The 12,134-nt window shown below is 44.4% G+C and overlaps 1 protein-coding gene across 1 annotated transcript in view; it reads left to right on the top strand.

Annotated features, from left to right (window-relative positions):
• The window catches only part of CCDC87 (coiled-coil domain containing 87), a 111,502-nt gene that overhangs the window by 84,069 nt on the left and 15,299 nt on the right, over nt 1-12,134 (top strand). The window contains exons 19-20 of the mRNA XM_073620397.1: nt 6,053-6,167; nt 9,905-10,047. Of these exons, the coding sequence (XP_073476498.1) occupies nt 6,053-6,167; nt 9,905-10,047 (258 nt within the window). The remainder of the gene's footprint in view (nt 1-6,052; nt 6,168-9,904; nt 10,048-12,134) is intronic.

Genomic DNA, 12,134 nt, shown 5'->3' on the forward strand with positions numbered 1-12,134 from the left:
CCGCATCACTTATACCTGACCTTTTGCGTCACTTACTACTGAACCCCAGCACTCTGTGTCCCTTTAAGCCACAGCCAGTATTCAGTGCAGTGAAAATCACACCCAACTTTTGCGGAGCGCCAAACTTTTTCTCAGCTGCAGGGGCCCAACTTATGATCTTGCACACAGGCCCACTGCTTTCAGAAAATGCTCCTGACCTGAGCTCATCATTCCGCATCCATTCCAGATGCTTATATGTGACATCACATACAGCACATACAAGCACATGGGCTGGATGCGAGAGGCGGATCAGCTGGGATGAGTGTGCCAGGACAGGTAGATGTGTCTCATTTCTGCTTGCTTGCACCACTCTGCATATCACACATAGATGAGAAGAGGGTACAGCGTTGAAGCAGATGAGCAGATGGGTACAGCAGTGGGGTAAACGAGCAGGAGGGGTTCAGCGGTGGGACAGAAAAGCAGGAGGGTACAGCGGTGAGGCAGATGTACAGGGGGGTACAGGGGTGTCTCATCTCTGCTTCCTTGCACCACTCTGCATATCACACATATCATATATGAGAAGAGGGTACAGCGGAGGAGCAGATAAGCAGGAGGGTACAGCGGTGGGGCAAATGAGCAGGAGGGGTTCAGAGGTGGGACAGAAAAGCAGGAGGGTACAGCGGTGAGGCAGATGTAAAGGTGGGTACAGTGGTGGGAGCGATGACAAGGGGGTTTAATGGTGGGACAGAGGAGCGGGAGGTTTCAGCCTTAGGACAGAAGAGCAGGGAGGTTCAGCGGTGGGGCAGATGTGTAAGGAGCTGCATTGGTGGGACAGATGATCAGGGGTTACAGTGATGGGGCAGAAGAGCAGGTGGGTACAGAGGTGGGGCAGATGTGCAGAGGGGGTACAATGGCAGGGCAGAGGAGAAAGGAGGTACTATGGTGGGACAGATGAGCAGGGGGTTACAGTAGTGGGGCAGAAGAGCAGGGGGAACAGAGGTGGGACAGAAGAGCAGAGGTACAGGGGTGAGACAGATGTGCAGGAGGTACAGTGGTGGGGCAGATGAGAAAGGGGGTTACAGTGGTGGGGCAGATGAGGAGATGGGTTCAGTGTTACTACAGATGAGAAGGTGGTTCAGCAGTGAGACAGAAGAGCATGGGGGTACGGCGGTGGAGCAGATGTGCAGGGAGGTACAGTGGTAGGGCAGATGAGAAAGGGGGTACATTGGTGAGGCAGATGAGCAGGAGGGTACAGAGGTGGGGGTAGTACAGTGGTGGGGCAGATGTGCAGGGGGTTACAGTAATGGGGCAGATGTGCAGGGTAGTACAGTGGTAGGGCAGATGTGCAGGGGGTTATAATGGTAGGGCAGATGTGCAGGGGGGGTACAGTGATCTGAGGACTGACGTTGCAGGAATTGGGGCTGATCTGAAGTGTGAAGTTGCAGCCATTGTGGCTGATCTGAGGCGTGAGAGGGCAGGATGTTAATTTCTCACTATTACTCAAGTAGTTTACCACATTTTCTTAATAAAAAAAATCCTTTTCTTGATTGAGAGTGTGAAATTGACATTTTTTATTATAAAATCGTCGCGCTCAATTTATTTGAAAAAAATTTTTGCCACACTGTGCTCAAAAGGTTGCCTACCCCTGCCATACTGCCATAGTAGATAATTCACTTCAGTCTTGCAGACTTTTTTTTTTTTTTAACAGCATGCAGTCAATAGTTTGGGTCAGCAAATGTATCCAAACTGTGTTCCAGTTTGAAACAAAGCAATTCTGTGACATATGAAGTAAAACCACAGCACTGTAGCGCAAAATGCAACAATGTAGAAATTACATTTAAATAAATGTACAAGTACAGTCATTTTTAATGGATTGGATATTTTGAACTCTATTTTTTTAAATATCGAAAGACATTAGAATAAAAAAAATGTCTTCACTACTCTGCTTTGACCCAGTGGACGAGTTATTATCATTCCAAATGGCTACATCCAGATTGCCATAAACCACATTAGCTAATTCAGGGACCTTCCCAGTCTGCAGTACAGTGTTGATAAGTGCAAACTGCAGGCTTTATTGACAGCTTTTAAAGCTTCATGCACACAGGGCATATTTACAGCTGCTTTTACCAGCATCAGATGTTTTTTTTTTGCAGATTAAAAACCTCTCTCCGTGTTATGCTATGGCTTCGAGCACACACAGGCTTTTAGGAGCTGTAAGTGGCATAGTCGTTTTGAAGCTGCAAAACAAAACCCCAGAGCCAGCGCGTTATGAAGACCAACGTTTCAGCTGTAAAAACATCTGACGCTGCTAAAGGTTGCTAAATGTAGCTTAACGCTGGATACAGTGTTAAAGCGGTGTTCCACCCAGAAATGGAACTTCCGCTTTAAGTGATGATGACCCCCTGACATGCCACATTTGGCATGTCATTTTTTGGGGGGAGCGGATACCCTCTTTTTAGAGGCATCCAGCTCCCACTTCCTCCCGGCTCTCAATGGCACTGGAAGGAAGATCACCTCTCCCCCCTCTCTCTCTGAAATCTTCTGGGACATGTCACAGGTCCCAGAAGATTGCCCGGCCATTCACAGCGCGCAGCGTGCGCCAACAGTAAGAATGCCGGCGCCGTGGAGAGGAGGGGGAGAGGAGCGGGGCTTCGTACGCCCGCATCGCTGGACCGTGAGACAGGTAAGTGTCCAATTATTAAAAGTCAGCAGCTACACTTTTTGTAGCTGATGACTTTTAATATTTTTTTTTCGGCGGAACTCCCCTTTAAGCCATGTTTTTTTTTTTTTTACTTGTAAAAATGAATGGTTCCCTATGAGAGCTCCTAACTGATCTGACTTTCAGCCCATTGATTTGAATAGTCGCATTGAAGTCAGATCATCATGACCTGACTTGTGGTGAGACTTGTGCTCTGAGAATCTTAAAGGGGAACACCACGCCAAAAAAAAAATAAAAATGGAGGTCTCCCCCAAGATCCATACCAGGCCCCTTGAGTCTGGTATGGATCTTGAAAGAGAACCCCAACACAAAATGAAAAAAAAAACGGCTTGGGGTCCTCCCAAAATTCATACCAGACCCTTATCTGGCCAGGCCACACGCCCTCAACATGGGGGGGTGCCAGTGGCGGCTGGTGGTATATTCTTTGGGGGGGGTCTGCAAACAATTCACCCAAAGCCACCCCCGGTCCAGTAGGATCGCGTCTCCTCTTGGCCAGTCGGGTGACGGGTCTCAGGGCCCGCTTCCTAATTGTCCAGGGAGGAGAATAAGGAAGACAATAGCGAATATTAATTCGCTATTGTCACACAACTGGTTGGGCCCCGAGCCCACCCTTTCTTTTGAAGCCTATTAGAATCCATGTGTCCGGCGCCCTGAATGGAGATTAGGGGGCCGGCGCCCCTGGGCCCTGCATTACGGGCGCTCTGCGCCCCCCATCCCAAAACACCTTGTCCCCATGTTGATAGGGACAAGGGCCTCTTCCCAACAACCCTGAGCGGTGGTTGTGGGGCTCTGCGGGCAGGGGGCTTATTGGAATTTGGAACCACTTTAACAAGGGGGCCCCCAGATCCCGCCCCCCCATGTAAATGAGTATGGGGTACATTGTACCCCTAACAATTCACCCCAAAAAAAGGCAGTGTAGTGTAAATAAAAACTAGAGACAGTTTTGACAAGTCCTTTATTAAAAATCTTCCTCCGGTCTTCTCCCTCTGTTCTTCTCCCTCTGTTCTTCTCCCTCTGTTCTTTTCCCTCCAGTCTTCTCCCTCCGGTCTTCTTCCTCTGGTCTTCTTCCTCCAGTGTCCTTCTTCCGGTCGTCTACGCCGCTGCTGTTGTGGCAACTCATTAGGGATGCATGGGCACGCACCCCCTAATCAATGCGCCCAGCTCCTAATCTACATGCGGGGTGCTGGACACATGGATTTCTATGGATTTTTTTTTTTACAAGGGTATGATTAGAGTCTGAGGCTCTAATTGGCTTCAAAAATGGTTGGAATTGGGGCGCAGACCACTGCGCCCCGAGCCCACCCTGTTGTGTGACATTAGCAAATTAATATTCGCTAATGTCTTCCTGTTTCTCCTCCCGGCCAATCAGGAAGTGGGTCCCGAGACCCCATTGGCTGGGAGGAGAAGCAACGGCCGGGACACGGAGGAGACAGAGGGGGGAATCCGCCACAGCTGTGACCTGCACGGGGTGAGTGTGGGGCTAACGGGGGCCTGGCGGGCAAAAGGGCGAGCTAGCGACTAGGTGGGGGTGGGCGTTGTATTCAATGGCATGCAGTGGTTGGCTCAAACAATGTGGGGGTCAGTGTGGGGTGGCGGGCTTGAGCGAAGGGGGGGGTTCTGTGGTCAGCTCTGTCTGCCATCCCGACCGATAAAGCACCAGCCGCCACTGCCAAGCGGTTACGTCACGATGAGACCCACCTTGTGCTGTCACGTGCCGTCACAAGGGGCAGGGTCTAATGGTGACATCAGCGGATGGCCATGGGGGGCTTCGAGATTCGGATAAGCCCCCTGCCCGCAGACACCCACAACCACTGCCCAGAGTTGTCGGTAGGAGACCCTTGTCCCTATCAACAGTGCTTTGGGGTGGGGGGATGCCCTAAAGCACCCACCCCCATGTTGAGGGAGTGTGGTCTGGAATGGTCCTGGGGGGGGTGCTTGCTTTCCTGACCTGTCAGACTGCATACTCGGATAAGGGTCTGGTATAGATTTTGGAGGCACCCCACGCTGTTTGCTTTTTAAAATTTGGCATGGGGTTCCCCTTCAAGTCGGATCATGATGATCGGACTTGGATTTGACTTCTATTCAAATCAATGGGCTGAAAGTCAGATCAGTTAAGACGGCTTTCACAAGGAACAAATGATTTTGAGGCAGAGAAACACTGCTAAAAGTTAACGTGGCTAAACGCACAATAACGCCAATCCAAAAAGCTACTAAAAGCGTGTTTTTACAGTCACTTGTTCCTGGTGATGGTAGTGGCTTTGCAGCTTGTTTTTTCTAACGCCCCGTGTGCATGAGGCCCAAAGCACAGGAAAGAAAAGAGAGAGGGAACATTTTAAAAGTAGCTTTGTGTCTCTGGATATTTTAGCATTGCTACCATATTTTTAAAGTAAAGTTATCCTTACAATATTACATTTTAATACTAGTATGGCTACTCAGAACACTTTACATTTTTTAATTTGTAAGCTGATGCAATTCCAAGTTCCTTTTTAAGATTCTAAAATGCCTGTGTTGGTAGAACAGGGAAGCAATGATGGGGTTGCAGAGGTCATGGGTTAGAGATGACAGAGGCCCTGATTGATCAGGGTGTGATAGTATTTAGGACATGCTAAAGTGACCTTTCAAGCAATGTTATTTTATGTGATATATTTTGAAAGACCACTTAAAGAGGAGGGCCAGTCAAAAAAAAAAAAATTAAAAGTCAGCAGCTACAAATACTGCAGCTGCTGACTTTTAATTGGACACTTACCTGTCCCGGGGTCCAGCGATGCGGGGGATCGAAGCCCCGCTCGTCTCCCCCTCTGTTCAGTGGCGCCAGCATTGCAACTGTGGGTGCCGGGCTGTGGCTTCACAGCCTGGCACCCACTGCGCATGCGCGAGCGGCGCCGTGATTGGCCGCTCAGTCACCTGGGACCTGTAATGGGTCCCAGATGATTGACAGGAGGGAGGGAGCAGAGCTGAGCCCTTCCTGTGCCGAGGGGGAAGTGATGTCACCAGCCCAGGCACTGGAAGAGGCAGACTACGAGGGACCCCCTAGCAACAGGCATTTAGAGGTAAGTAAAAAAAAAAAAATATCCAAATATTTTTTTTAATTTTTTTTTAGCCACAATCATGACTTTTTTTTTTTAGGGTGGAACACCACTTTAAGAAAGCTTTATGTGCAGTTGTAGCTTGATTAATCATGGCCAAGGAGTCTAATGCTCCTCTATCGCTAACCTGTTTGCCCTTTCTTTGGTCATCGGTCCATATGCTTCTGAGGACATCCACATTGCTATGAGCATCTCTGTTATGCAAGACACATTTTATTGAAGAATGACATATAAAAAAGTAAATTTAGTGTCCTGTTTAATTTTTCAGGCAATACGGATGTGGGAAAAAGCAGTATTACTCATCCAGAAAAGAGAGAAAATGTTAGCGGAGCTGGAGATGTTTGAGAGAGAGGCCTCTGATCCTAATAGATTCTTTGACAAAGGTAAATTCATCATAATGTGAAATAAAGCGTACAACAAACTGTAATTACCCCAGATGTTCTTGCTGTATGCCGTATCAGTTCCCTGGTAGTGATGGGAATAATTCTTGTATTGTAAGCAATAACTGTATATTGTGGAAATGCTTAAATGAGCCATATAACAAGTGTACTGAAACAGCTCAGTATTGACTTCAAGGATAATGCAGCTCACAAAAGAAAAAGTACAGAGTAAAAGAAGTGAACTATTAAAGTGGATGTAAACCCCATTTTATGAAATTTGACCTAGACACATATATCTGTAGTGTTTATTTATCTCTCTCCAAAGCCCTGAGTCCCCTGTGTTTCTGCTGTTTCGTTCCTCTGTTATCAGCATAACATCTGACAAGTTCTCCAAGACGGGGAATAAAGCCAGTCTGAAATATGTGTCAGGGGGTGGGTGCTATAAATAGATAAGCAGAGAGCTTGTCTTGTCACAGCACAGCTCTGAAAGTATCTTTGTTCTTCTGCCTATGTGGAGGGGGGGTGTGTGCCTTTCCTCCAATCAGCTGTCGCACAGTATAAGCCAAGACTACACTCCTACTGCTGAATGAGGAGGTAAAAATTTGAACACGATGTAAGAGTTCTAAAGACTATAACAAGCTGAAGACAGCAGATATACATGTAAAACTTATGTAGGGAGATTTGTTTCATCCCTGTGTATCATCTGGGGCTGTTCACTTCACAGGGTATAGGAGAGGGTTTACATCCACTTTAAGGCTATCCAGAAAGCATTGCCAATGTGTAAAGTCAGAAAATCTGCTCAGCCTACTTGTAAGCTTAAACCCCTACCTACTTACACACTTTATGCTGGGTAAGACAGCAGCCTCTTGCCACATATTTCAGTCCATACTACTAGTCATCAGCTGTTGCGAAACTACAAATCCCATGAGGCAATGCAAGGCTGACAGTTGCAAGCATGACTCCCACAGGCAGAGGCATGATGGGACTTGTAGTTCCGCAACAGCTGGAGGGCCACCAGTTTGACACTCTGCCTAGTTTGTGCTGGGACAAGGCTACAGTTGGCATAATGAGAGGGAGGAACTGGAACCATAAACCTTGGTGGCCTGTACTTTCAAGGGCTTCAGTATTCAGCGAATTCTAGCAAATGTAAAGATGTAGCTAGCACTGCAATCTGCAACGCAAGACAACTGCCAGACCTGCAGCCATTTAATAGCTAGCTTGTGTTAAATGGGTGAATTTAAGTTTTTATGTTTGAGTAGAATGAACCTTTAAATGAGATGAGATGCAGCAAAAGAAATTTCATTTTCGGGACAGAAGGATGCAAACAATGAATGCTAAGATGAAGGACTCACAAGCATTTTAATTCTCATAAGTAGCACAGCTGTAAATGGAACAGGGTCAGTTTAAGGGCCGGTTCACACTGCTGCGGTGCACATTTTGCACAAATTTGATCCGATTGCGTTGCAAATTTTCATTGCGAATTCTTTATGTGTTCTGGCGAATCTACTGCAATTCTACGGCAAATATTGCGAATTGGTTGTCAAATTGGGAGGGGATCGCGATTTTATGTCTGGCCAGCCATATAAAAAAAAAAAATGAATATCCCAGTGATGTGAATGTACAATTGCGTTTTCATTGCAAGTTCAATTGCAGTCTATGGAGCTGAATTCGCATCACACACGGATCAAACTCGCACAGAAACCTTTTTTTACGCAGCTTAGATTTGCAACGCATGGATGTGAACTGCACTAATAGAAAACTATGTTATTTAAATGACTTGCGAATTTGAGTTCAAATTCGCAATAAAATTCGAAGCATTGTGAACGGGCCCCAAACTAACACATATACTTCCTGTCACTCCCCCACACATATACTTCCTGTCACTCCCCCACACATATACTTCCTGTCACTCCCCCACTGTTCTTTTCAGCAGCTGGGAGCAAGGGAAAGTCCCATGTAAGCTACAAGTCACAGCGGTTGTAGTTAAACATGACTAGACATGTGCAGAATGAAAAAAATAGTTTTGTTTTGTTTTGTTTTGGATAGATTCATTATGTTACTAATTACATTTAGTTGATTTGTTTCTGAATTTGTTTCCCAGTTCTACCCGCCTTTCCTGACCTTCTTGGCTGCATGCTCAGATAAGGGTCTGGTATGGATTTTAGGGGGTACCCCGTGCCACTTTTGTAACATTTTGGCGTGGGATTTCCCTTAAAAACTCATACCAGACCCGAAGGGCCTGATATGGATTGGGGGGGACCCCACGCTGTGTTTTTTTCTGAATTTTTATTTGCCCGCAAATCTGTTTACATGCAGCTGTCAGCGGGGAAGCCCGCTGACAGATGATGACTCATCAGTTATTAAGGATGTGGCGGCCGGCTGCCTGGCCTGCTCCTTAACAACCAGCTATTCTTCACACACAATTCGAATTGCTCAATCATTTTTCGACCGATCGGAATTCAAATCTTTCCGAAAATTTGGAATTCGTTAGAAAACGATATACGAATATTCGTTACTATTTCATTCAGAGATAACCAAAAATTAGTCCGTATTTATATTCGGACCGAAATTAATTGCACATGTCCAAACATGACTATAGACTCTTTCGAGTTGATTTATTAAAGGCAAATTGGCTGTTCACTCTGAAAAGGAAGTTGCACTTTTTAAGTGATTTTTCCCCAAAGCTTAAAGAAGGGGGTAGTGTTGCCAACCCCCCAAAGTGAAATTTACTGTCAGAAAGCCAAGATTTACAAACGACACCAATTTTCTACTGGCAAATAATTGTGACATTTACTGGCAGAGCCGCATTTTTTACTGACACTGCAAAAAAAGTACCTAGAATGGACGTTTTCAGTGCTAAACCATGCAAATATCAATATTTAAACTATAAACATGTAGCTAGTGCTATTAGTAATGTGTTTAAAGCGGAGTTCCGCCTAATTAGTTTTTTTTTTAAATCAGCAGCTACAAATACTGCAGCTGCTGACCTTTAAAATAAGGACACTTACCTATCCAGGGCACCTGCAATGTCGGGAATCAGGAAGTTTTTCATCATCCAATCAAAAACTCTTTTTTTTTTTTTTTTTTTTATCAATGTTTTTTATTGAATTTTAAAGTTTTGACAAACATGTAGTATATCAACAGACACTTATTATTAGTACATACAGTACCTGAGTAAGAGTTCCATTTCGTTACCATATTACATAGTCATATATTTAACTTCAATATATGTAAACTCTAACTTCATCCAATCAAAAACTCAAAACCAAAAATGGAACATTCACACACTATTTTCACAGCCATCCAAACCTGTACATAAACCGTAGACTTTAAATTAAAGACTCTATAGAGAAAATACTGTATTTATGTAATGTACTCAATAACAACTTAAAGTACATAAACCATAGACATCAGTTTCACATTAGAGTTTCTCATCTAAAAGCTCATCTTCTTTAAGCTGTCAGTTTGTAAATCATTTTTTTGCAACCCTATGTATAAGTAATGTACAGTAGTGATCTCCATCTAGCACCCTATGTGCACACTACTTATTTCAATGTTATTCCACTAGAGTGCTTGAGAAAGCTTCAGAAACCTTTGAGGGGGGTCCCAAGATTTTGTTTGCATTGGGGCCTCCCCAGAGTTTAATCCGGCACTATTGATTTTACAGAGAACTGGAAATAAAGGTGGCCTTCAAATAACCAACCAATAAGCACACCTCTGTTTTTTTTTTTTTAATTTAGGTTACAATGGTACATCAGTTGCACGGATGGAAGAGTCTAAGCAAAGAAAGAAGCTGTACAAACAAATGTCAGACACTGAGCGTGCCATAGCTAAAATATTACAATTTATAAAGAGGACATTTAATGATATAGTCAGCTACAAAGTAAGTGGATATTCCATTACCTATGTTTTACTCTCCTTAAAGTGGTTGTAAAAGCAAAAGGTTTTTTAACATAATGCATTCTATGCATTAAGATAAAAAGCCCTCTGTGTAAGTGCTTAAGAATATGTGAACCCTAACCTTATAAAACACTCAATTCAGTTAAATAATCAGTTATATATGTATAAATGTTATAAATACCTTGTTCTTTAATTTTTTTAAGTGATCACACAATTTCTATTCTCAGCTGCATTAGGGGCTTAGAGAGGTGGGGGTGGAGAAACAGCCGTAAACTGATTTTCCCAGTGAAGGGCTATGTGGAGGGGGAGCATGTCAGCACAAATGTGATCATTGGAGGACAGGCAGGCTGTTCTCCCAGCACAGCCAGAAAACTGACCACACTGAGATGAATGTGCTCTCATACCTAGCATGCTCAGTTTGAAATAGGACAGCAGGGGAACTGGCAGGAATCACAAGGTCATTCACACAAAGGGAGCAATACAATGAGAACAGGATACTTTTTAACAAAATTACATGGTACAACAGGCACATATCAGGAATATGAAACATATTCTTTAATTCACAATTATTTGTACTCAGATGTTTGTAATATGTCATAGGCAGTAATAAAAACTGAAAGAAAATGAAGAAATGCACATTATTTCCAGGCCTGTGCCAACATGCAGTGTACCCTGCAGTAACCTCATTTTTCTTAGAGATAAATTGAGGCCTGCAGGTAGCCACTTTGCGGGAGAACAGACATGAAGATTCAAACATTTATTCCCATCTGAATGCACCCTTAATCGTTTTTTTTAAACCTTTTAAACAATTACTGATTTTTTATTTACTGTGACTTATACCACTGGATTTTTAGCTGCTAAACAGCTGGATTGGGCAACCATCTCATGTCTTCGGGTGAGGCAGATACATTAAAGTTTGTTGCTCCCAGGGAAATATTGAGTGGGCTGGTTAGGAACCCTATCCCAGTCACTACTGCTCACCCTGAGATAGTTGATGCTCACTCCTCTTCCCCCTTATAGGAATACAGCTTGACCATGCCAAGCCAGGCTCTCATTTCTGAAAAAAAAAATTCCATTAATATAAACTATGGTATTCAAACATAGTGGATATTAAAGTCTGCATGTGATTTTTTTACAATTTTTGTTCAGCACGTGCATATATTGTATACTTCTACAAACACATAATGAGTTGCAGCAGGATCTTCATGTATGTACTGTATGGGCAAACCAGCCTTCCCTCCAGCATAAGAAAAATACAGTAACCCATCATAGTCAATTCAATTACTTTTGGTGCCCTTACATGGATATGGAGATGGGATTCCCCCACTCCTACCAATTTTGACAGCCACCACCATCTGCCTGTAGATATTTGTTAACTGCTATAATGAAAATAGGTTTGCTGTAGGACATATGGATGTCCTACAGAGGTCTGTACATCAGGTTAGTGGATGGCAACACAGGTCTGTACATCAGGTCAGTGGATGGCAACACAGGTCTGCACATCAGGTTAGTGGATGGCAACACAGGTCTGTACTTCAGGTTGGTGGATGGCAACACAGGTCTGTACTTCAGGTTAGTGAATGGCAACACAGGTCTGTACTTCAGGTTAGTGGATGGCAACACAGGTCTGTACTTCAGGTTAGTGGATGGCAACACAGGTCTGTACTTCAGGTTAGTGGATGGCAACACAGGTCTGTACATCAGGTTGGTGGATGGCAACACAGGTCTGTACTTCAGGTTGGTGGATGGCAACACAGGTCTGTACTTCAGGTTAGTGGATGGCAACACAGGTCTCTACATCAGGTTGGTGGATGGCAACACAGGTCTGTACTTCAGGTTGGTGGATGGCAACACAGGTCTGTACTTCAGGTTAGTGGATGGCAACACAGGTCTGTACATCAGGTTAGTGGATGTCAACACAGGTCTGTACTTCAGGTTGGTGGATGGTAACACAGGTCTGTACTTCAGGTTGGTGGATGTCAACACAGATCTGTACATCAGGTTAGTGGATGTCAACACAGGTCTGTACTTCAGGTTAGTGGATGGCAACACAGGTCTGTACTTCAGGTT

Source organism: Aquarana catesbeiana, linkage group LG03 (assembly GCF_042186555.1).
Source record: "Aquarana catesbeiana isolate 2022-GZ linkage group LG03, ASM4218655v1, whole genome shotgun sequence".
NCBI lineage: Eukaryota > Metazoa > Chordata > Amphibia > Anura > Ranidae > Aquarana > Aquarana catesbeiana.